This window comes from Nymphaea colorata, chromosome 11, assembly GCF_008831285.2.
Source record: "Nymphaea colorata isolate Beijing-Zhang1983 chromosome 11, ASM883128v2, whole genome shotgun sequence".
NCBI classification, from domain to species: domain Eukaryota; kingdom Viridiplantae; phylum Streptophyta; class Magnoliopsida; order Nymphaeales; family Nymphaeaceae; genus Nymphaea; species Nymphaea colorata.
The window spans coordinates 3,009,436-3,035,282 of record NC_045148.1 but is presented as its reverse complement, the minus strand read 5'-3'; the positions used below and the strand labels follow the sequence as shown (position 1 = coordinate 3,035,282).

The 25,847-nt window shown below is 38.4% G+C and overlaps 1 protein-coding gene across 1 annotated transcript in view; it reads left to right on the top strand.

Annotated features, from left to right (window-relative positions):
* The first annotated feature begins 202 nt into the window (after positions 1-202).
* Positions 203-25,847, top strand: part of LOC116264030 (probable LRR receptor-like serine/threonine-protein kinase At1g56140) — a 46,572-nt gene continuing 20,927 nt past the window's right edge. Inside the window, exons 1-15 of the mRNA XM_031643933.2 lie at positions 203-579; positions 959-1,139; positions 1,345-1,416; positions 1,505-1,576; positions 1,864-1,935; positions 7,716-7,787; positions 7,882-7,953; positions 13,175-13,246; positions 13,324-13,395; positions 13,486-13,557; positions 18,295-18,366; positions 18,465-18,530; positions 19,407-19,472; positions 19,563-19,598; positions 19,701-19,762. Of these exons, the coding sequence (XP_031499793.1) occupies positions 450-579; positions 959-1,139; positions 1,345-1,416; positions 1,505-1,576; positions 1,864-1,935; positions 7,716-7,787; positions 7,882-7,953; positions 13,175-13,246; positions 13,324-13,395; positions 13,486-13,557; positions 18,295-18,366; positions 18,465-18,530; positions 19,407-19,472; positions 19,563-19,598; positions 19,701-19,762 (1,189 nt within the window). The 5' untranslated portion in view covers positions 203-449. The remainder of the gene's footprint in view (positions 580-958; positions 1,140-1,344; positions 1,417-1,504; positions 1,577-1,863; positions 1,936-7,715; positions 7,788-7,881; positions 7,954-13,174; positions 13,247-13,323; positions 13,396-13,485; positions 13,558-18,294; positions 18,367-18,464; positions 18,531-19,406; positions 19,473-19,562; positions 19,599-19,700; positions 19,763-25,847) is intronic.

Genomic DNA, 25,847 nt, shown 5'->3' with positions numbered 1-25,847 from the left:
TGAATCCTTAAAAACGAGGTCCTAAAATCTAAAACGTCGGTATTCATAAAACGACGGCTGGTAATGTATTGAGCAAACCGACTGAGTCGTTCTTTTCTGCCAAGCAACATCCTGGCCCCACCGCCATCTCTGCCTGCATTATTGGCGGCCTTGTGGCGGCCATGAAATCGCAGCAAATGAATTTGAAGAAGCGAAAAAAAATGATATTCTCAAGAAAAGCTTGCATATTGTAACTGTAATATTATATAACAAAGTTCATTGCCCCCCTCTCATCCTTGCTGACTTTTCCTCCGCTCCGCCCAGTTGACAGCATATAATGACAGGAAAAAGAAAGTTGTACCCAAAACATCTCCCTGGAGATAGGCGTTGATCTCAGAACCTTCTGCGGATTTTGAGAAGTTTTGCGTTGGAGAGCTGTGCATAAGCCGGAGATAACAGAACCCTTGTCAATGGAGGTGTTTAATTTTGGTTGGTCTCTGCGGATTTTGTTTCTTTTAACATTTCACGGTTTTGTCTGCTTTGTGTTGGTTGGCAAGGGTGTCCAAGCTCAAGCTACCACGAGCACTGACCCAGCTGATGGTAATCTTCATCTTGTTGCTTAAATGATGAGAAATTGCTCTCCTTTGATTGTTCTTCATCTGCATTATCGTTGAACTCTTTTACCTAGTTTTAGTAGGAAAAGCAAAGAACAGTTACCACATTCCAAAAAATTTGGGGCTCTGATGTTTCCATTTGATTCACCCCCCATCTCTTCAACTAAAAGCTTTTTATTTGCCGAATTTGTGGATAAGCAACTGGGTAGATTCTATTTTGCTGTTCTAGCTCTACAAATCGATCTCGTTCCAGTTAACACCTAATCTAATTCTCCATTTCTTATGTGAGAAACGCTTTCTTCTTTTCCGTTGCTAGACGTTTGAAAAGATGATACTAACAAGCTAAGTACTTTTGGGATGAACAGCTAGTGCTTTTAGAAGCATATCACGACAATGGAGTCTTCAATCCTCTGCTTCGTGGAATCTAACCGAACCATGCACCGGGACTGCCGTCGATTCCACTGACATAGAGAGCGGGCTGGGCAACTATGCAATCAAGTGTAACTGCAGCGTTAATAACGGCACCATTTGCCGTATAACTAAATTGTCTCTCTCTCTCTCTCTCTCTCTCTCTCTCTCTCTCTCTCTCTCTCTCTGATGCACAACTCATACACACATTTTGATTTCCAAGTACTCGATATCTGGCGGAATTGAGTAACTTTCAGTGGCAATTGATTTGTAAATATAAGGTTTTGATTTATAGGTTTTACATCTTATATTATGTAGTCATTCATTTCCTCTCCTTTTGCAGGAAAGTTTTCGGTGAGAGTGTGAATAGCAGTATACCGGAAGCCCTGTGGAACCTTACTGCCCTGAGTTATCTGTATATTACTCTTATTTTCGCTGATTTATCATCCATTTAGTTGCTAACGCATCGCCATCAGCCATAATGTGTGTTTCATGCTTTGCAGGAATCTGGGTCAGAATATGTTAACAGGGACGTTGTCTCCATCGATTGGGAATTTAACGTCCATGCAGTCCCTGTATAGTTTGTGACTCAATTCTTCGATAGTTCTGAGTTCTGATAGTTTGATCTGTTTTTCTTTTTTCTTTTTTGCTTTTACCATTTATCTGGAAATTTCTTGTGATCCTTTCATTTTCTTGATTATTGCCAGAGCTTTTAGTATTAATTCCCTCTCTGGGACAGTTCCAAAGGAACTTGGAAAACTTAAATATATTTTCATTTATTTCTAAAAAATTTGAACCTAAGTTTCAAATCTTCCCTAAGGCAAATGAATGTGGTTATTGAAGTTTTGCATTGAATTTTCAGGAGACTTGGCCCAAACAGTTTTTCTGGCAGCCTACCGTCTGAACTCGGGAACTTACTTAATCTGCAGGAGCTGTAAGTTTTTCTCTGAGATTTGCAATTTCATGTGCACAAGAGTAAAATTGGTTATCAATTTTATTTTCATTTTGGGTTTATTATTTGTACAATTTGGTTGAAACCCAACTCTTCTAAAACAGCTATGTGAATCAAAAAGTAATCCAAGATTTGGAGACTTCATTGATTTTAGATTTATTGAGAAAAATAACAAAAAGTCTAAATCTTGTTTCTGTTGGTGGCTTCTTGTTTCTCAACCAACAACAATGAACCACATATATGTCAGAACAGTTGTTTTTTCATGAAATTCTTCACAAATCATAAGTTTGATGAGAATTCAGATTTACATTTTAGGTTTTGATCAGTCGCTAGACTAGGGAAACTTTGAAAGATAAAACTTTCTTATTGAAAATGAAAAAGTCGAAACTGGAAATTTTAGTAAAAATGGTTGCCCTAATTGACCTAAAGATCAAATCTTGATGCCATTATCTCTTGAAGTAAGATAGTTCTGCGCCTGTGCCTAATTCTCCTTCTTTAATATTTTCTAGCACTCCAGACTGAAAGTATTGCAATCTTTTTTCAACGCTACATGATAAACATGTACAAACTGGATCAAGTCAACACCAATAATCACCAAAAGCAGAGAAATTGGCTCTCTGTTAAGCTTTAATAGAATGAACATAATCAGATCGACGAAAGCCACATTTAAATAAGACCTCAGATAGCTTATGAAACCATGCATTGAGACTTTGTTTAAGCTCATAAATAGCCTTCTTTAATTTGCATACCTTGGAACACTCTCCCTGTCGCTCAAAACTAGGTGGTTGCTGCATGTAGACAGTTTTAGAAAGATCTCTATATAGAAAAACATTTTTCAGGTCCAGTTGAAATAAAGGCCATTGTCGCTGGGCAGCAAGAGATATAATAAGTCGAAAGAGCCCAATCGAGCCACGGGAGAAAAAGTCTCAAAGAAGTTGACACCATAAGTCTGTGTATATCCTTTAGCAATAAGACGTGCCTTGAACCGTTCAACTGAACCATCAGAATGATACTTGATGGTGAACACCCACTTGGAGCCAACCACATCACAGTCCCTCGTGGATCCACCAATTCCCAAGTCTCTTGAGAGATAAGAGCATCCATTTCCTCCTGCATGGCATGCCGCCACTGTGAATCTAATAGGGATTGATGGTGAGAAGAAGGGATCATGTGACTAGACAGAGCTCGATCAAACTGCACCAAACTTGTACTCAAATGATCAGTAGAGATAGAATTAGAAATCGGGTGTAGTGTGCACTGTCGCTTGCCCTTACAAATAGCAATAGAGAGATCATTTGTATAGTGTTCATCATTTAAATCTGAATCAGTCTGATCAGTGGAGCTTACCTCTTGGGAAGACACTGGTGGGCGGTTGGGAGAGGGACCAAGACGACGAGTGTAAACCAATGGAAGATCAGGGAAACGTTCATGTGACATAGGTTGAGATGGCGGGAATGACTCAAGTGACAATGGTGGAATAGGAAGAGGAACATGTATAGGCATCTCAGACGGAGGAGGACTCGAAGGGGAAAAATAAGGACGAGACTCAAAAAATGTAACATCCGCACTGATAATCTCTTTCTTGGTCTGGGGATCAAAGCACTTTATCATTTTTGATTGGCAGAGTATCCAATAAATACACATTTGATGGCTTGGGCAGCAAATTTGTTTTTGTCTGGGCCTAGGATGTGTGCAAAACAAGTGCATCCAAATACTTTGGGAGGTATATGAAATAGTGGTCGACTTAGATATAAAAGTTGAATGAGAATACGTTCTTGGATGGCTGACGAGGGTAATCTGTTAATGATATAACATGCGGTAAGAATAGCATCCCCCAAAAGTAGGTATACAGTACGTGCCACATTTAGGAGTTGCCGATGTTTGCGTTCGACAACACCATTTTGTTGGGATGTGTATGGACAAATATATTGAGGTCGAACTCCATGATTGACATAAAATTGAAGTAGAACGGAAGATTTGAATTCAAGAGCATTATCAGTGTGAATATTTTTGATAATGAAACCAAATTGAGTTTTTATTTCCTTGACAAATTTAGGAAGAATACATATGACTTCAGATCTTTCCCGTAACAAGAATACCCAACTGACTCGAGTAAAATCATCAACCAAAACAAGATAATACCGAAAACGAGAGTGAAAAGGAACCCGACTAGGACCCCACACATCCACACGAATGAGATCAAATGGACTTTGACTAGATGGTTCTTGACTCGAAGGATAGCTACTCCATGTATGTTTGCCTAACTGGCAAACATCACATAAGGACTCTGATACAATAATACCTGGAAGCATGTGACGAAGTTTGGACACTGAAGGATGACCCAGTTTGAGTGGACACTGAAAAAGAGAAGGCTTCGAGGAGAATGAAGATGCAACAACATTTACTGGGACAGACAGGTAATAGAGACCCTCATGTTCATGGCCGCCACCAATCATCTTCCTAGTTAGTAAGTCCTGAAAAGAACATGAACTAGGGTAAAAGATGACTCTACACTTTAAATCAATAGCCAACTGTTTAACAAATAACAAATTAATAGGAAACTACGGAGCATAGAACACGTGGGTAATAGTGCCTAAATGTGGGAGATAAATATCACCGCTGCCCATCACAGGAGATAGCTTGCCATCAGTCAGTTTGACATGCTGTGGTGGAGAGAATCTGACTAATGATGAAAAAATATTGGTTGATTACAACATTGTCTGGAGGCGCCAAAATCTATCATCCACATCATATCTCGGTCATCGGTAGGAGCACCAACAGAGAAGGAAGAGTCTATTACAATAGTGTTGGCATATTAGAAGGAATTTCCAGCCATCTTGTAGTTATTGGAACCCTCAGGCACATTACCATTAGCCATAGTAAAATTCCAACTAGAATTGTACTCACAATATGTATGTATAAGGTGCAATAGTCAACTTCAATCAAGGCACGACAACACAGAAGAATCTGGAACACACTTATGGCTCCAACCATCAAATCAGAAATTCACTAAAACAGGCAGCAACATAGGCAGAAACTCAGGTAGCAACTCAATAAAATAGTTTCAGCTGATGACTGCAACACAAGCAAAAACTTTACAATCAACAACAGTCCACAACTAATGAGACCTCAACTTATAGATTTCACATCCACGATCTGTAGGTCATTTTGCTCCTCACGTCAAATTACATCCACAAACAGCAGATTGACTCTGCCCCACACGGTCAACATACAAATCTGATTACAGCCGTAGTAACCTCCACGAGATCCACTTAAGGATCAGGTTGAACATAAATACAAAACAAATTGGCAGACGTGGATAGCAGGCAACACTTTCAGATGTTGATAGTAGGTAGCAAACAAGCACAGGTTTGACAGAGGAGAAAAACTGTCTCACTTCAACGATGCAGAGAGAAACCAGAAATCTGCCTACTCCATACAATTTCAAACTTGTCTCACTTTAACGATGCAGAAACTGAACCTGCCAACATGACGTACCTTTGCCTGTGGGAATCCACCAGGCACCACACGACTAAACAGATTAGACTGCCCTAGTAGATTCGACGTTCTTTGGCCTGAACATCTTCCACGGCTGCACTTGAGTTAGATGTAATGTTCTAGCTAGGTCTGATCTGATTCACCATTTCAGCGACGTGATCTGCTTCAACGGCAACAACTTTCAGCAACTTCACGACAAAAACAACAACACAAAGGTGCTAATCACATTTTTACATGTTAAACGTGATTAGCCCCTATCCAACCAACCAATCAACTTGCTTGTTTTGTAAACAGCAGGAACCCTAGGTGTGAAACCCTAGTTCGGAGGAAGAGAAGAGAAATGAGAGAAGGAGGGAACCCTAGGCGTGAAACCATAGATCACACAACCCTAGGTCTGTGGCTCTGATACCATGTTGAATATTAGAGGAAGAAGGGGACGAGAGAGAGAGAGAGAGAGAGAGAGAGAGAGAGAGAACTTTCTATCTCATTCACGTAACCCTAATCTCATATTAAAAGAGATTAGGGTTGACAATATAACAATTACAGATTTAGTCCACTAAATATAAGAAAATATTTAAAGACCTACTCTCCAACTTTCTAGTATTGCAGAAACACTCTTCAACACAGTTGATAAGAAGCTTTCTGCTGAAAAAAAAAATTTCACTTTATAACATAGAGAGCTGGTCCACGGCAGACAAGAAGCAGATTATCGTAGGTATCTTTTCCATGCCTTGTTTAACTTCACATGTATCAGTCCTAACATCCACGCCACGCCACAACTTGAAGATGTTCCCAAGCTTAGCTGAAGTTACCAGCGACAAGGAAGAACACTCTGCTGTTCCCACGCTTAGCAAAAGTGACCAGCATCAATGAAAAATACTCTGCTGTTCCCACACTTAGTAGAAGTGACCAGCAACAAGGACCATTAGCTATTTTGCAACCACATCCACTTCAACAAGGCATCGATCTAGGGTTTTCATCTTTTGTTAAGAAAACCCTAGATTGAGCCCCAACATGCACGATCCACAAGTTTTACCCACAAAATCCACAACGATAACATAAGAAGAGGAAGAAGATGGGTAAGATGACGAGGGAGAGAAATAGGTGTCAGTCCCAAGAATTGTTGGGCTCTGATACCATGTTGCTGGAAGCAAGAAGGGAAAGGAGAAGAGTTTGAGAGCGAGAGAGAAAGAGAGAGAGCGAGAAAATTGTTTGTTGTTCCAATAGTCGGCCCTTTTCTCACGTTAAATGAGAATTAGGGTAAGATAACAAATTACAAGATTAGTCCACTACTAGAACATTTATTTGTAAAGAGTTGTTCCTAAAACTCTTAAATATTCAAAACACCACCTAATACAAATATTATTCAACAACCGTCATATCTCTTCAACTATAAATGTCATATTGCCCAGTCTTAAGCTGGTGAAATAACCTTTCACTGTTTCCTTTCAAAGATCAGCTGCTTGAAAATTTGGACCTTGGGTCATACAGGCTATATATATTCCAATGGTTTTGCTATGATTGGTAGATCAGGGTCACTAGATATTTATCTATTATGCTCTAGAATGCAAGAATTAGAAGGCCGCTTTCATGAAACAGCACTGAAAAGGTTTCCTTCATTAATATTCCCATTTTGAAGAGGTAAGAGTTATTGCATTCCTATGTTGATGCAATGTAAAAAGGATGTCCCTTCCATAACTGTGCACCCCAAAGCAGCAATTATTAAAAACCATTTACAACTAATGCAACATTCACATTTTTACACTGAATAAGTGAAACCAAATTGGTAATACATTTTAGTCCATTGTCTCCCAGTCTAATCTTTCTAGCTAGTCTTCCATAACTCAACAGTCTGAGCTAGCTGTCATAAGTGAGCAACTTGATAGAAGCTTTAACTGTATGGATGTGCTTTTTCCACAAATCAGTTATATTCCTAATTGATATGGTGAGAAAAATGAAACTGTACAGGTATAAATTTTATCAAAACTCCTCTTTTATTTTCACCATGAGATTAACAGAGAAGGCCAATCATCTTTTTGTTCCATTTTTAGGGTCCTTACAGTCAGTGCATGCAGTTAGATTGGAAAACTTGACTGAAAAATCTACAAAGAAGAGGTCTGACGATTTTTGAAAAGGCTTTTTTTTTTGTCACTTTTCAAGGTTCATTTGTTGACATTGTGTCTTATTTATTCATGGTTACAGATATTATGTTATTTATCATGTGCATTTAAATTTCTTTCATCACCAATCTTTTGATGTGGCAGATACATTGATAGTGCTGGAGTTAGTGGTCCAATTCCTTCAACTTTCATTAAACTGCAGAACATGCAGACATTGTAAGAGTTCCATTTTCTCCCCCCTTTTCTTTCATTCAGAGAGCATTTGTATCATTGGTGGGATGATAATCATGCACATATTTTTTTCTTTTAGGTGGGCATTTGACAACCAATTCACTGGAAAGATACCTGATTTCATTGGCAAGTGGACAAAACTTACCACGTTGTAAGTACACTTCCTGTTCATATTTGCTGATATCAGGTTCTATCTTTAGCAACTTAAGCATGGTTATGTGCTTCACACCATTTACTCTTGTATGAAAAAATGGAACTCTTCTGATATTATGATAATTTATGAATATTTGTGGTTTATCTATGCTAGAAATGTGACAAGTCCATGTAAGGGCATAACAGTACTAGGAAATCAAATAATAACCATAAGGAGGTGTTCTTTTAAATTTAATAGCCTGTCATATTCTCCAGAACTGGAAAGCATTTTGATGAGATGAGTACAGGTTCAACTGCTTGTGAAGATATAGGGATAAAGACCTTGTTGCAATGAAGCTTGTTGGGGGTTAGACCCTTACATTTATTATAACGAAATGATATATACAGAGTGTTGAATTGTAAAACACACAAAGAACACAAATATAACATAGAAACCCCTCAACACGAGGGAAAAAACCACGATGTTGGAGATGATTCCGGCGCTCACCATCTGCCAGTCTCTTTGACACTTTATTTTCATTAACACTTTCAATTAGGGTTACAAAGGTTACTTAAATAGAACTCAACATGGACTATGGGTCAGATAGCGTCCAGACCTGGACCCATACATACATAACATGTCAAACTCCCCCCCAAGTTGGGCATACAGGTCGAACATGCCCAACATGGATACATTTCTCCCAAATGAAGTAGATGGCAAGGCCTTGGTTAGTGCATTAGCTGTCTGATCTTTGAACTTCATGCAGGGAAGGACAAACTCTTTAGCATCAATTCTCTCCCAAATGAAAGGATGGTCAATCTCCACATGCTTCGTTCTATCATATAACACTGAATTGTTGACCAAGTTGATTGCAGGCTTGTTATCACTACATTTTCATTGTCCCTCAATTTTGATTCCGATGTTTGCCAATATCACTTTCAGCCACAGCAGCTCAGACACCCCCATGGCCACAACCCTATATTCAGCCTCAGCACTGGAGTGGGAGCAACCCTGTCTCTTACTTCTCCACACCATGAGATTTCCTCCCAAGTAAATACAGTAACCTGAGGTGGATCTCCTAGTATCCACACATCTTGCCCAACAGCATATGAATAACCTTCGATCTCAAGAGAGTCTCGCTTAACATACAAGCGACCCTTATCAGGGCTCCTCTTCGAGTAACATAAAATCCTATCAAGTGCCTTTAATAAGTGAGCATCCACGGGTGCATGCATAAACTACTCATCACATTCACAACAAAGGTAATATCAGGTCTAGTAAGAGTGAGATAAATCAACTTCCCAATATGACGTTGTTCCATTGGCTTCTTCACAAAGGGGCTCTCCATCTCTGAAGCTATGTTTGTGTCCAACATCTATAGGAATAGAAGCAGGTCTACATCCAAGTTTCTCAGTCTCCTTTAATAAATCTAGATGGTACTTTCTTTGATTTGACACGACAGTTGTGCCTGACCTAGCAATTTCAATGCAAAGAAAATATTTCAACTTGCCAAGGCCCTTGAGGTCAAACTCGATAGCCAATAGTTTCTTTAACTTCGTTATTTCATCTTCATCATTACCTATGACAATCATATCATCAACATATACCAACATAAGAGTCACCTTGTGCTTATTTCTCTTTACGAAGAGAGTGTGATCTCCATACCCTTGATGATATCCATGTCGACTCAACACAAGTCTGAGTCGTTCAAACCATGCCTGGGGGGATTGCTTGAGCCCATACAAGGCTTTCTTCAACCTGCAGCATTTTCCAAGTTCCTCATATCCTGGAGGCATGCACATATATACTTCCTTTTCGAGGTCTCCATTTAGGAAAGCGTTCTTAACATTTAGTTGGTAAATCTTCCACTCCTTTACGACTGTTAAGGAGAGGATAATTCTAACAGATTTCATCTTTGCAACATGAGCAATGTTTCCAAGCAGTTAATCATATATTTCTAACTAAACCCCTTGACAACCAAACGAGCTTTGTACCTTTCCACACTTCCGTTTGACTTATATTTGATGGTGTAGACCCACTTGGATCCTACAAGATGGGCCGTTTGAGGGACATTTACCATCTCCCATGTTCTATTTTTCTTCAATGCTTCCATTTTTTCTTGCATCGCATGAACCCATTTTGGATTACTCCGAGCCTCAGTAACAGTCCTGGGAATCATAGCTATAGAAAGAGAAAATATGAAACATTTGTAGTTCTTGCTCAATTTAGAATATATATGAAATCACCAATATGGTGTTGACTACATGACCTTATACCCTTTCTGAGAGCAATGGGTAACTCTTCAATTTCAGCTTATGTTTGCCTACCCTCAATTGACATCTCACGGCCACGCCTTGGGTCATCCAAGGAAGGTGTGAGATTAGGATTGGGATCAATATCACCAGTCAATTCACCAACTAGCTCAGTGACAATCGATCTTCTCTTGGAATAAACCTGCCTAAACAAGCAATCACGATCCTCCTCATTTCCAGTTGAGCAATCATCATCCTTTTTGTGCTTCAGAAATTCTGTAAATTCCTTTTTGTACTCTCAGAAAGTTTGCAAACTGAATCTCTTGATTTTGAGAATATTCTTCCCTTTTTTTGGACCTCTCCCCCTTAAGAGAATTCTCACCAAAATAGGAAACATGTTCTAGGAAGGAGACGTTTGTGGTTACATGTACACGACCAGTGGAAGGGTCTAGACACTTATATCCTTTTTGAGTAGGAGAATAACCAAGCAACACACACTTAATCGACCTGCGGTCAAGTTTTTTGATATTGGGACTGTGATTGTGGATAGAACAGACAACCAAAAACCCGAGGTGGGAGAGAAAAATGTTCATGACTCCCTGCTAAAATAGAATGAGACGTACATCCATTCAACACATGACTAGGCATACAGTTAATCAAATGTGCACTGGTTAGCTCAACATCCCCCCCAATACTTCTTTGGAAGATGTCTTTGGAACAGAAGAGCTCTGGTGACATGTAGCAACTGCTGATTCTTTCATTCAACAACCCCATTTTGAGGAATATGGGACTGACTACTTGGAAACATCTACTCCTGTTGTAAAGATGAAAACTATTAGAGTTATCATCTCCTTAGCAGTCGTAAAAAGATGTACCAACTAGATGTTAAGGACATTTTTCTAGGAAGTATATATGTGCATGCCTCCAGATTATGAAGAACTTGGAAAATGCTGCAGGTTGAAGAAAGCCTTGTATGGACTCAAGCAATCTCTCAGGGCGGGGTTTGTACGACTTAGACTTGTAATGAGACAATATGAATATCATTAAGGGAATGAGGATCACACTCTCTTTGTAAAGAGAAAGGAACACTGATAACTCTTATGTTGGTATATGTTGATGATATGATTGTCACTAGTAATGATGAAGATGAAATAATGAAGTGAAAGAAACTGTTGACTATCGAGTTTGATCTCAAGGACCTTAGAAAGTTAAAATATTTTCTTGGCATTGAATTTGTTAGACGCAAGCCTTGTGTTAAATTAAAGAAAGTACATTCTAGATTTATTAAAGGTGACCGAAACACTTGGGTGTAGACCTGCTTCTACTCCCATAGATGCTGAAAACAAACTTAGCCTTAGAGATGGGGAGCCCCTTTGTGAATAAGCCAAGGGAAGATATCAATGTCTTGTTGGGAAGTTGATTTATCCCATCTTACTAGACCTGATATTATCCTTGTTGTGAATGTGACGAGCCAATTTATGCATGCACCAACAAATGTTTACTTAATGGCAGCTGACAGGATTTCATGTTACTTAAAGAGGAGTCCTGGCAAGGGTCTCTTGTATGTTAAGTAGACTGTCTTGAGATTGAAGGTTATTTAGATGCTGACTAGGCAAGATGTGTGGATACTAGAAGATTCACCTCAGATTACTGTATTTACTTGAGAGGAAATCTCGTGGTGTGGAGAAGTAAGAGACAAGACGTTTGCTCCCGCTCCAATGCTGAGGCTGAATATAGGGCTATGGCCATGAGATTGCATGAACTGTTGTGGTTGAAAGTGCTATTGGCTGACATCAAAATCAAAACTGAGGGTGCAATGAAGATGTACTGTGGTAAGAAGTCTGCAGTTAACTTGGTCAACAATCGGTGTTACATGATAGAACAAAGCATGTGGAGATTGACCGTTATTTCATTCAAGAGAGAATTGATGCTAAAGAGCTTGTCCTACCCTATATGAAGTCCGAAGATCAGACAGCTGCACTGACCAACGCCTTGCCATCTACTTCATTTTAGAAAAATGTACCCAAGTTGGGCATGTTTGACCTGTATGCCCAAGTTGAGGGGGAGTGTTGACGTGTTATGTTTGTCTAGGTCCAGGTCTAGACACTATCCATTCCGCAGTCCATGTTGAGTCTTATCTAAGTAACCTATGTAACCCTATTTTGGAGTGTTAATGAAAATTAAGGAAGAGAGTGACCGGAAGCTGGTGAGCGCCGGAATCATCTCCAACATTGTGGTTTTCTCGTCGTGTCGAGGGTTTTCTATGATACAAAAACATACAAAATGAAACCTACTATTGAAATATAATTCTTAGAAAAGCATAAGCCTCAAAAAGGAATAGTTCCTCAATATATAGACAAATGAGCTGCACTGATGACTGGCTGAGGCCAATTGACTCCATTTAGGGCCAAATATGGTCAAGGACTAAATTTGACCATTACAACAAATTTCAAAATCGAAACGGGAAAAGAACAGAAAAAAGCACAAGAAATGCTAAATGAAAACGACTTTGTATACTAACCTATATAGACTAAATAATCTAACCAGTATGTATATCATAAAATAATAAATATATAAAGGACTAAACACACACACAAATTAACATGTATATGCACAGGGTAAATATTTAAGTATTTACACAGATTCTAACAAGTACATGTCGCACTCTTAGTTAACTATTCATTCATATTGATTGAGAGGTCCATCATTTGGTTGACAACTCTCATATTCCTGTGGGATATGTGCCTGGCATACAACATTCACAAATATGTGTAACTTTATATGAATTCACATAAGCCATTATCCATTTTAATGTAGCTGAATTCCTACATTAATAGTGGTCCTTTGAAGATAATTTACCAGCAGCATAAGTCTGGTTTATGCTTCATTTGTTGAGTTCACAAGAAGAAACTTGAAATAAGAATGATTACTTTGATGTTTGTTGAAGTGATACCAGATGCTTTTGACATCTCCATAAGTCACTGCAGGAGGCTGCAAGGGAATTCTTTCGAAGGTCCAATACCTTCTAGCTTTTCAAATTTGACTTCAATGGCTGACCTGTGAGTCCCTCTGGTGTGATTTTGTTGCTCATAATGTTATCTTTCTCCTAATTCATGCTTCTCATAAAATCACGTAGGCGGATAAGTGAATTATCAAATGGTAGTTCTTCTTTGTCATTCATCAAAAATATGAAGTCGTTAAAGACACTGTAAGTATTCATGACTATCAATCTCTTTTGTCTGACATCGATTGGTTAGAAGTAAAAATAATGTAAACTTGGATTTCCTATTTCATACAGGGTTTTGAGAAATAATATGATGTCTGGTACTTTTCCTGCTGATATTTGGGATCTTCAAAACTTACGGATCCTGTAAGTTGATTTTTTTGATGTTATTTTGTTATCATTATTGTGCTACAACTAATGTTGCATATTTTTCTCTATTGGCAAGCTTGTATATATTGAAAACAAAAAATTCTAGAGAATAAGTATGTGTACCTGATTTTCTTCATGCTCTATATTTAACGAGCATGCTCTATATTTAACGAGCATGCTACTTCAGTTTCAATGTTTTTCATAGTTGTTCCTTTCACCTCATCAGTTATTTGGTTTCTTTAGTAATTGATGATCAATGTTGTCAATGCAGATAGAGAGTGTTTGATTTCTGTGTCATGAATGTGAGCCCAAATTAGTGTCAGACCTTTCCTTAGAATTCTGAGCTTTTACCTTTTTCACTTTATGAAGTGACAACAGTCACAGTGTCCATTTGTTCAAATGTTTTATGCATTATAAATATAATTAATATTTTTTGAGTGAATATAAACCTTCTTTGATGGAAAAGATGAGAAGTATAGGCGTGTTTCATCATTTTGGGTTTTGAAGAAGAATTCAGTTCCTTTGTGTTTAACATGTTTTGTCCTTGAAGTGTTTCTCCAGAGAATTTGTCTCTGGCTCCAGTTCATTTGAATAAATCAGGTTCCTTTTCTCCACCATAATGTCAAGGATGAGCTCTCCTTAACATGTGCCTGATTCCTATATGATCCAGTACACACTTGTGTAGTGGTGGAACCATGTGAAATTTGTTGAGAAATAATCAAAATATGGATGGTCATTTCTATGGAGGAACATATTGACTTGTTGAATGTTGGTATCCACATCTTGAAGTAGGTGGTTTAGACATCGATGTTTTGTTTTGGGGGCACTTTTTTCATGAGTGTCATTGATAAATGTCAAGTCATTTTGTGTGAACTGATTTTGATGCAAAAATGAATTATTCGCCCCACTGTTATTTGATTTGCATAGCTCCATTAATTTTGTTGTATCATCGCACCCCGGCGAGTTATGTTGAAAGAAAACAAATTTGGGGGTTAAAAGTCGGGGTATGACATGGCTAGCCAGTGTCTTCGCATGGGGGTCGGGCTGGACTGGACTCTGATCCAAGCTTGGGCTGGGTGCATTGCCCAAAGACCTCTTGGGTCCGGGTCGGGTCACCCATGCCCAGCCTTGCCGAAGATGCCACAACCTGGCTAGGGTGGTCAGCCACTATTTGGCTAAAGTGGTCGTGCAGTGGATGGCTCCATAGCCAGTGTGTTAGCATCAAACGTGGCTCAGCCAGGTTTAGCAGTTAGACTGGACCTGACTCGGCCAGAAAGGCCAGGCCGGGCTCGACTAGGAAGAGCGGACTAGGCAAGGCAAGTATGGTCGGGTTGGGCTCAGCCAGGATGGATGGCCGTCACTCAGCCATGATGGCCAGCCATAGTCGACCATGATGGCTGGCCACGGTTCGGCCTCAATGGCTGGCCCTATTTCGGCCACAATGGTCGGGCAGGCTTAGCTACTATGTCCGGCCAGGATAGGGCCAGCATGGTTGGGCTTGATCCAGCCTATGTGGCCAGCATGAACTTGGCTAGGATACCATGGTCCAGCAGGTCACCGGCTTTCCTGCCCTGGGCAATCGAGAACTCCGAGAGTACGAGAAGGGCTTGGACCCTTGTTAGTGGAACCTAGGTGAATGGTAGTTGTCCAGCCAGAAGATGACTCATGGTAAGGGTGATGAGGAAAAAAGAAGGCTCGGCTCCCCATGGCTGAGCATCGAGGAGGCGTTTCGGATGCGATCTTTGTTGGGAACACATCAATAACTCACCTTTCTCATGGCCAACTCCAATCTTCCTGATGTAGTGACAATCTACTTAGATATGCTTTCTTTTGTGAAAAACTAGATTATTAGCAATATATGTAGCTGATTTATTATCACATAACATCTTCATGGGCAAGGAAACCTGAATTCCCAAGCATGCAAGTAGTGATTTTACCCATGTCATCTTTATGGCAGTTTGTGCCATAGATTTATATTCAGATTCTGCACTTGAGCTAGCTATTACTCCTTGTTTCTTACTTCTTCACGATATCAAGTTTCCTTCAACAAACACACAAAAACTAGCAGTGGATGTTCTATCATCAACTGATTCTGCACAGTCAGCATCAGTAAAGGAAGAAGGCCCTTGCCAAGACAAGATTTTAAGCATTTGAGCACCATCATAGCAGCCTCCCAATGGACTTTTTGTGGTTTGTCCATAAACTGACTTAGCTGTCCAATTGGTAGATATATTGTGTGCAGTAGCATATAAGAGCTTATCTATCAGAGACCAATATGATTTGCTATCTACATGATTTGAATGATCATCATGTAGGTGAACTTTAAGATTCATAGGAATAAGTGCAGGTCTTGCCCCTAACATCCCTGTCTCTTATAAAAGATCCATGATATACTTTCTTTGAGACAATACAATGTCTTTTTTATTTCTTGCAACTTCTATTCCTAAGAAATATCTGAGAAGACCAAGATCTTTTGTAATGAAATTCTGTTGTAAATATTTCTTGGTTTCCTGGATATCAATTTTACTATCACTTGTTAAGATAATGTCGTGTACCACCACAACCACAATACCTTGAGGGCTTCTTTTTACAAAAAGAGAATGATCAGATGGAGATCTTTGGAACCCAATCTCTGACATTGCTTCAAAAAGTTACATTATATGTTTCTTGTATCTTTTTTTCTATTAAGAAACCTCCAGCTATCTCCTTTTTTCACCATAGGGTTTAGTCACCACAAGCACTGATTCTTCTATACTTTTTCCTCCTAGAGACTTCTTCTTTGTTTCTTGAACCATAGATTTAGAAACTGCTTGTACCAAAGAGAGTACTTTGGTGGTGTAAGATTCTCCTTCTTATACTCTCGAACTCTGTCCTCAACGCCATCAAAAAATCTATGACATATTACTGTTCTTTACATCTGATTCTAAGTTCTTGCATTCTAAACATTCTTTACATTTAACACATCTTACATTAGGCAGCATCATAGCAAGGTTATATGAATTTTGCATAAATTTTACAAAAGATATTTGAATGGACTCATTTCTTTGCCTTTTACTTCTCAAATTATGTGCCAACTGATACCGTTTTGCCCAATTTGACAGCACATACATCAATTTGAGATATTCCCAAGTATCACTTCATCTTCAAAATTGATTATGCTTAGAGCTATATCAGTTTCCATATCTCCAAGTAACCGTAACTTCACTTTAGAGTTATTTTTATCCCATTCACCAAATGTTGTCTCAAAGTCTTCATCATCATCTTTGGGCTTTCTCTTAAAGCCCTTAACATACTCCCAATGTCCAAGTCCCTTTAGAATTGCCTTCATGTATTCAACCCAATTTACATAGTTTGACCCATCAAATTTTATAGCAGTCACTTGCACAAGATCTTTCTTGTCCATATTTCTAAGATTCAGCAGTCAATAGATAATATATCCAGCTTAGATCAATAATCAACACACAGTCTATGCAAAGACTGACATAGACAGTGTGTATGATAGAAAGCTGACTATAATTTGAGTGAATAGCAAACTGTGGGTATGAGATTTCCCACAATAATAATGTCCTTCAACCTCACACCATCAAAATCGTGCTCTACCACAATAGAAAAATAGACTAGATCAATGATAAACAATTAAACGCCCAGCAAGATTCACAACAAGGTCGAGCTGTAAATGTACAACTTTCCTATAACAAGATCAGTTCTTGCCTTCCCAACTTTACGTTTCCTCTCAGGAAACCATAGAAACAGAACCAGCAACACTGGGATATACCCTTAAACAACCTGCGAGCAACTCATACCAAACCCAAGACTGACCCAAAACAGATCTATATACTACAGAGTACAGACTACAGAGTGCAATGCAGCTTCAGACAGTTCAACTTCAAGATGGAATACATACAATCACTTCCAAAATGAAGCAAAATCCAACATACCTTGGTCAGATCATATGCTCAAGCTCTGATGCCATTTTCAAAAATCAAACCCAAAACCAAGATTGAACAGAAATCGTAGCTTTCAAAGTCATATCTTCATTAATCTTCAAGTTGCTCTATGGCAATAGCAAAAACCAGCTAATACAATAGAGAAGGCAAGAACCGTACACTAACTAGGGGCTGAAACCATAACTTAAGATATAGCAAAAAGAGATAAAATACTTAGGTGCCCTCATTTAGAAGGGGTAAAACGGTAAAATTGACTTTGACTGAGAAAGGGGCTGTTTGACTCGAGTATTTTAACATTCATGTTTTGTTAAAACTTAAAAGTACTTTAATTATAAATCTAAGTAGCTTGGTTTTTGTTCTTGACCTAAATGGTCTGGGATAGTTAAACTTCATATGCCCCAATTCCTTACAATAATTACATTGAATATTATTCATATCCGTTCTCTATTCATATCCCTTCTCTTTCCAAACATTTTGCCATTCCCTCATTTCCGACAAAAGGTCTAAGTCACTGTCAGGACTAAGTCTTCTATTGCCTTCCCATGAAGAGACTTATTTTAGTCTCTTCAGCCATAAGTTTAGAAACTGTTTGGACTAATGAAGGCAGATTTTAACGATGCAAAACTCCATTTTTATGCTTTCAATCTCAACTCCCAAAGCCATCAATAATTCCATGACACATTGATCCTTTTGTGTAATATTTCCAATCTATGATACGTTGATGCAATAATAGATGTTATCGGTTTACTAATTCACACTTATCAAATGGTCGACGTGCCTTTTGCAGAGACTTAAGCTTCAACAGCTTTACTGGTCAGCTGCCATCTTCCCTCTTCAGTATGAGTTCACTTTCTCACTTGTATGTAACTGCAGCAGTACACATTCATTTATCAGTACTTACGATTGCTAAAGTATGAAGAATGGTGATATTCATGGATAATCTTGTACATTGTGCAGGTTCTTGGGGAACAATCTGTTATCTGGTTCTGTGCCTTCACAAAAAAGTTCATCTCTGCTGAACATGTATGTATGTTTAACTTGGAAAATGTGTTGATGTTCTCCATTTTCTCCATTTAGGATTTCTATTTTCTTTCCCAAAGAAAGCATGAGACATATTAATGAAATTCAGGGGAAAACATGAAAAAATTTGAAACTCCTTGTTCTTAAAAGTAGGAACTAAGAAACTGATCAGTTCAGCTTCTAAGTTGTGCTGATCAATTTGTAAGTATTATTTTCTACTTTTCCAAGCTAGCAACGTGGAACAGTATTTTTTTCAGGCTTCCTAATGTTAGTTGTAAGTTGTAACAGGCTTATCTATGTTGATATGCACAGTGGAGTTTCCTGTGCTTAGGGACTCTTTCGTTTTTTCTTGTTTGCTTTTCTGTACTGCCCTACTTTTTGGCAATAAAGTATGTCCGGATATCTCCACCAGGCAGGCGTGACATGGTCATTTAGTAAAAAAGCTCCAAAACAGTGAAATCATAACTACCTTGTCCTTTTCTTAACCTAATTAAGTAACTATGCACAATTTTATTACCTTGCTTTTTATTTCAAAAACAGATTTCTGTGTGTTCCTTGCCCCGATGCAGACGAATAAGATTGACATGCTTGCTGTTCCAATGCAAACAGGACATATCTAGCTATGAAGCTAACACAGGAAAATTCCCTATGTTGGAATTTTAACCTTCGGTGCTGTTGTTACCTGCTTCTAAAGAAGCAGATATCTTCTTAAATGGTAGTTAGATCATGGTTTATTGAATAAATTCATGCTGCAACTTTAGGGAGCTTTACTCTATAATTCTTATGAATCAACTCTTATCTAATGTTGTCCTTTAATGTTCTACTATAGTTGTTGGTCATGTTTATGAGTTATACACTTTTTCTCCATTTTACTTCCAGTGACTTGTCGTACAACAATATGACGGGAAGCTTACCTTCTTGGTTTAATCAAACAAATTTGCAAGTGTAAGTCATGATACTTTGGGCCAAACGTTTCACCTTTCATGGGCTTTGACATCCTGCATTCAATAGCCTAACAAGGGCCTTGTTATACAGAAATTTGGTGGGCAATTCTTTTAGTTCTAATATCAGGTGGACTACAGATAAGCAATACTTCTAGTTACTGATTATGATTTTCATTAATAGTATTCAATTTTAATGTTCATAAAACTTACATATTTGTTGTACATCCAGTGGCCTGCCTTCAGGTTTGTACTGTCTTCAGAAGAGCTTCCCATGTCACATAAACCCTCCCTGTAAGATACGAGACCTTTATATCTCTTTATGTCTTCTAACTTGATTTTAAGATAAATAAAGTTTATCCTAGATAGGTCTAGTGTAACCAATTTTGGATTTTATTGAATTAGAATGATAAAATAGCATCAGATAAATAATGTTTTCTGTTATGAAGAGAATTTATACACATCTTGTGAGCAGAACAACTATTCACACTGAGTTTGATGAGTGAGTTCTGCAGGAGTACATTATCCATTTCTTTGTGACATGTATAGGCAATTTAAACATGGTTATCTGTGACTTCATTTTTTGGCTAAAGAGTTCCAAAATGCACATGAATTCCTAATGAAACAGTCCATTGTTGCAACCATTTCTTTGTGGATGCATCTGGCTGATGATTCTTCTTCATGATAGTCTCTCAAGATTACTTGTGCTACTTTCAAGCTAGTCACATGTTCAATATAGACCTTTTTGTTGATTATGGATGTAAATCTATCACCAACCGATCTCATACATACCCATTGTTCTGAGGTTCCACTATATTTGTGGTATCTTAACTGAGTATCATTGGGAACTGAGTACCCATAATAGCTTGTTGGATATCCATGACATCCCTGTAAGTAAGAGAATAAAAAAATTGTAGGAATTCAAATTTTCAGCCTACAAAAAATATCTCAAGGTTATAATCAATAATTCCACAAGAAACAGTCAGTCTTACAATACATGAATATATCACCGAAACGATGTATGACTATCATGATCCAAGTTTTGACAGCGAACTTTTTTTTTTCATAGATATGATGAAAATGAACATTGAGTCATAAAAATCAAATCAAATCCTGAGTAATGATGAAAGCAAAACAGATCCAAAAACAAAGAAGGACAACGTCACAAGGATCCAGGTAGAGCCCAAACAAAAGACTACATCAACTCAAGTGACAACACAGCCACAAGAGACCCTTGTCTGCTCAATGCCTAGATTGCCAATGCCAGTCCATTGCAAAACTTAGGGAGTCCATCTAGAAGCCGATATTCAGTCAAGAGCTACCTGTAGATATAAAAGGGATCAGGTTGCTGTGAGTATGGAAATACCCAACCATCAGTGTAACATAGTTTAACAAAGTATACATACAAACATATCAAATCAAAACAATGTATATATCTCCCGACTGTCCTCATGAACCATAGGCCTTACGCTATGGTAGTGAACCAACAAGATCCATCCTGGGTTACATGGGTTACGAGTTACACCGACAGTTTAATGGCCATCAATCATAATCATAGTGACAAACAACAACAGAAAATCTTTGTGGTACAAACATAGGCAGAACATAACCAATCTTCATTAGATGGTCTAGATAGACCAAGGGTAACATGCAGTGAAGCCTTTTGAGATATCTCAGATCACCTCTACAGCAGCAGGGTCCAACCATCTAGGCTTGGCCTAAATGGTAGACTGGGCTGACTATGTAATTTTTTGTGCTATTTTTTTACTTTTTATTCTGCTGCTGTAACCTCGTCAAGTCCTTGACCACGTTGGAGATAGCCTATAGCTCCAATGGCTATTTTTTGTGCTCTTGGAACTAGCTCTCTTTCAGCTCAGCTTTATCTTCTTTTTTTATTTTGTCAGAAGGAATGTAAATCCACAAGAAGGCTCCAATCCGTTTGTACTTAAAGAAAGACATAATATAGTTGTTAAAGTTTTCTAGAGTCTTTTTGAAGTATTAGAAAGTGGAAATGGGTCTATTTATTATTTTCTTATTTTTAGTGGATTGAAATTGTAAATATATATTGTCGACACCCTAATCTCTTTTAATATGAGATTAGGGTTACGTGATCAAAGAAGAAAAAAGTTCTCTCTCTCTCTTTCGTCTCCTCCTCCCTTCAATCTGCAACATGGTATCAGAGCCCTAGGTCTAGGACTGTGCTATCTAGGGTTTCACGTTCCTTCCCTTATCTCTCATCTCTTCCTCCAAGTTAGGGTTCACGTCTACAATCTCTGCTAATTACAAGAGAAGCAAGTAAACTGTTTGGTGGAAAGGGGCTAATCACGTTTAACATGTAGAAACGTGATTAGCACCCTTGTGTCGCTCTTGGAGTCATTAAATTGCTGGATAAAAAAAAAAAAAAAACAGACCTGATGTCGTCGTTCAGATCTAAATGCTGAAGAAGTTTAGCCAGATAAAGTATAAAGTTGCTGAATGGTGGATCAGATCAGATTGTATCAGATTTGACTTATTTGTTGCCGTGGAAGAAGGTCAGACCAGAGAATGTCTGATCGGCTAGGACATTCAAATCTGCTTGGTTGTGTGGTACCTGGTGGATCCTAATAGGCAAAGGTATGTCGTATTGGCAGGTTTGAAATCGTATGGAGTTACTGTGACAATCTTCACTAAAACACCATCGAATCACGTCTCTCCGTCTGAAAATAAGGAGGATGGAGAATAGAGAATAGAAGAAAGCAATGAAGGTAAGAGAACCGTCGGCCAATGCAGCCACACGATGCTTGATCTCTATTATTAAAACATAAACCTAATTAGGTTACAACAAAAAGAGGAATAAAACATGAAGTAATTACAAGAGATGCCACCACTTAGACGTGAAGACATAAAAACAAAGTGGATCGGGTCTGAACAGACTCGATCCAGACCCGATCCCCTTACACTTATACGTACAGACTTAACACCCCCCTCAAGTTGTGCATGAGATTTGATCATGCACAACTTGTTTTTCAAATCCCAAAAGTGCTGCCCTGTAAGACCTTTAGTAAAAAGATCTGCTATCTGTTCACTGGTGGATATATAAGTAGGCAAGATCTCGGCTTCTTCAACCTTCTGACGAATGAAGTGTTGATCAATCTCAATGTGCTTGGTGATAGAAATGTAGCACCAATATCTGTAACCCGAAAACAGCACTCACGCAGGAAGATAGAGACAGAGAGAGAGAGAGAGAGAGAGAGAGAATGAAAACAAGAAGAAACTGAGGAGAAGAAGCCGTAGCCAAAATGGTTTGCACGGCCTCTATTTATAATCTCATTTTCAGAATTCTAAGAGTCTCCAATCGTAGAATCCTAAGAGATTTCACAAGCTCCAAGGACATTAATTACATCATAGAAACCTAAGAGACTTCACATATTACAAGGATATTAACTACAACATAGAATCCTAGGAGACTTCCCATATAACAAGGATATTAACTATAACATAGAATCCTAGGAGACTCTTCACATGTTACAAGGACATTAAATATTTTAACACATTCTACAAGGAGGTGAAATCCTAAGAGACTCCTCTTCAACGTGCTGGTGAAGGCTTTATATTTTAACACCCTCCCTCAAGTTGTGCATGGTTTTGCACCATGTACAACTTGCCTTTTAGAAACCAGAATCGTTCCTTTGTTAATCCTTTTGTAAATAAGTCTGCAACTTGTTCATCTGTACGAACATAAATAGGCTGAATTTCCTTGTCTTCCACCTTTTGTCTAACAAAGTGTTGATCAATCTTAATGTGCTTTGTTCGACCATGTTGTACGGGATTAAAAGCAATGTTAATAGCGCTTTGATTATCGCACATTAACATTGATGTTTTAATCTTTTCTCCAATGTCTTCTAGCAAATGTCTAACCCATGTAACTTCAGCAGTACCTGCAGCCATGCATCTGTATTCAGCTTCAGTGCTGGATCTTGCTACTGCCTTTTGCTTTCGACAACTCCAAGACACAAGATTACGTCCAATGAAAATACAAAAACCAGAAATGGACTTTCTTTGATCGGGATCTCCAGCCCAATCTGCATCTGTGAATGTCATAAGTTGATGTCCAGTAGTTATATTTTCACTCTTACCATAAACTAAGCCATCTCCTGCTGTCCCTTTAAGATATCTTAATATTCTTTTGACAGCATCCATGTGAGTATCTCTAGGTGCATGCATAAATTGGGATACTTGATTCACAGCATATATAATATCTGGTCTAGTAAATGTAAGATATTGAAGTGCCCCAACAATACTTCGATATTGCGTAGGATCTTCATATAACTCCCCATCTTGAGCACTTAGTCTTTGCTTTAGAACACTAGGAGTTCCAACAGGCTTACAATCAGACATACCTGACTTTTTCAACAAATCCAACGTGTATTTCTGTTGTGTCAATGTGAGGCGATTATTGTGCCTATCAATCTCCACTCCAAGAAAGAATCGTAAATCACCAAGCTCTTTCATTTTGAAGTTTTGCATCATCAAAACTTTAGCTTCTTCTATGTGTTTTTCTGAATTGCCTGTGATAACAATATCATCAACATATATAAGAAGTAAAGTAAATATGTTTTCCTTTCGATAAATGAAAAGAGAGTGATCTAGAGGACATCTCCGAAAACCACATTCTTGAATCTTGCAAGAGAAACTGTCAAACCACGAACGTGAGGCCTGTTTAAGTCCATAAATAGATTTTCTTAGTTTGCAAACCCATGCATGAGAGTCTCCTTTCGTGTATCCTGGAGGTTGTTCCATATATACTTCCTCCCTTAAATCACCATGAAGAAAAGCATTCTTCACGTCCATTTGATGTAGTCTCCATCCATATTCAACTGCCAATGATATAATCACGCGAATTGTTCCCATTTTGATCACAGGGCTGAATGTCTCATCATAATCTTCTCCATATTGTTGTGTAAACCCTTTTGCTACTAACCTTGCTTTGTGTCTTTCTATGCTGCCGTCAGGTTTGTATTTAATTTTGTATACCCATTTGGAGCCCACTATGTTCTTTTCGTGTGGCCTCGGAACGATCTCCCATGTTCCACATTCATGCAAGGCATCCATTTCTTCTTTCATAGCCTTTCTCCAATGATGTGATTTTGATGCTTCATCAAATGAAGTAGGTTCTTCCTCCTTGCCAACTTTTGCCATGAATAACTGAAAATCAAGTGATATAGAATCATAGCTAACCCACCTGTGAATGGGATGACGAATGCGTTGGGATCTTCTAAGGTGGGGCATGTTGTCTTCTTCACTGTGAGCATCTCTGTCCCTTAGTCGTCGACTGTAGATAAGACCCGAATACCGATGTGCATCGTTGCTCTGTTCATTATTGTTTTCGTGATGACTTAATGACTGTGTTGGATCTTCTTGATTTTCACTTTGAGCCATATCCGACGGTTGCATTGCTCTCTCTGAATCTTCACTTTGAGGCACATCATTTTCTATAACAGGATCTGCATTGAATAACTGTGTACTGGTCCAGGGATCATAAGATTCAATGGTCATAGGCATTTCATTTGTATTATCAAAACTATGTTCATCAAAAATGACATTTCTTGAAGTTTTGATACGTTTAGTTGTTGGATCATAGCATCGAAAACCTTTATATTCATCAGCATATCCAACGAATCTACATTGAATAGCTTTGTCTTGAAACTTGTTCCTCAAGGCAGCATCAACGTGAACATAGCATACACAACCAAAAACCTTCAAGTTCTTGTAATCAGGTTGTTTGCCTAAGAGTGTAAAATATGGCGATTTAGACATCAAGAGTGTCATAGGCAAACAATTTATTATGTATACAGCAGTATGGAAGGCTTCAGTCCACAAGGAAATGGGCACATTAGTATCATGCATCATGCTCATGGCGCTTTCAACTATATGTCGATGTTTCCGCTCAACTACACCATTTTGTTGTGGTGTGTAAGGGCAGGAAATTTGTCTAGTTATCCCTTTTTCACGTAGAAATTCAATAAAATCAAGCGAGGAATATTCTCCCCCTCCATCACATTGAAAATGCACCACATTGGATGAAAATTTAGTTTGAATCATGGCATAGAAGTTTCGAAATATGTGAGGTACTTCTGATTTGTGTTTCATGAAGTAAATCCAGGTGAAACGTGAGTAAGAGTCAATGAATAAGACATAATATCTTGACCCAGACATGGAATCAATAGGGGCTGGCCCCCATACATCAGAAAAAATAGTTTCAAAAGGTTTGGAAGCCCTTTGATTTATATTATGGAAATGTAAAACATGACTCTTACAAAGTCCACAACTTGAACATTTTTTGACACTTGAAGTAAGAGGTAAACTTGATCTTGGAATGAGACTATCTGTGACAAGTTTT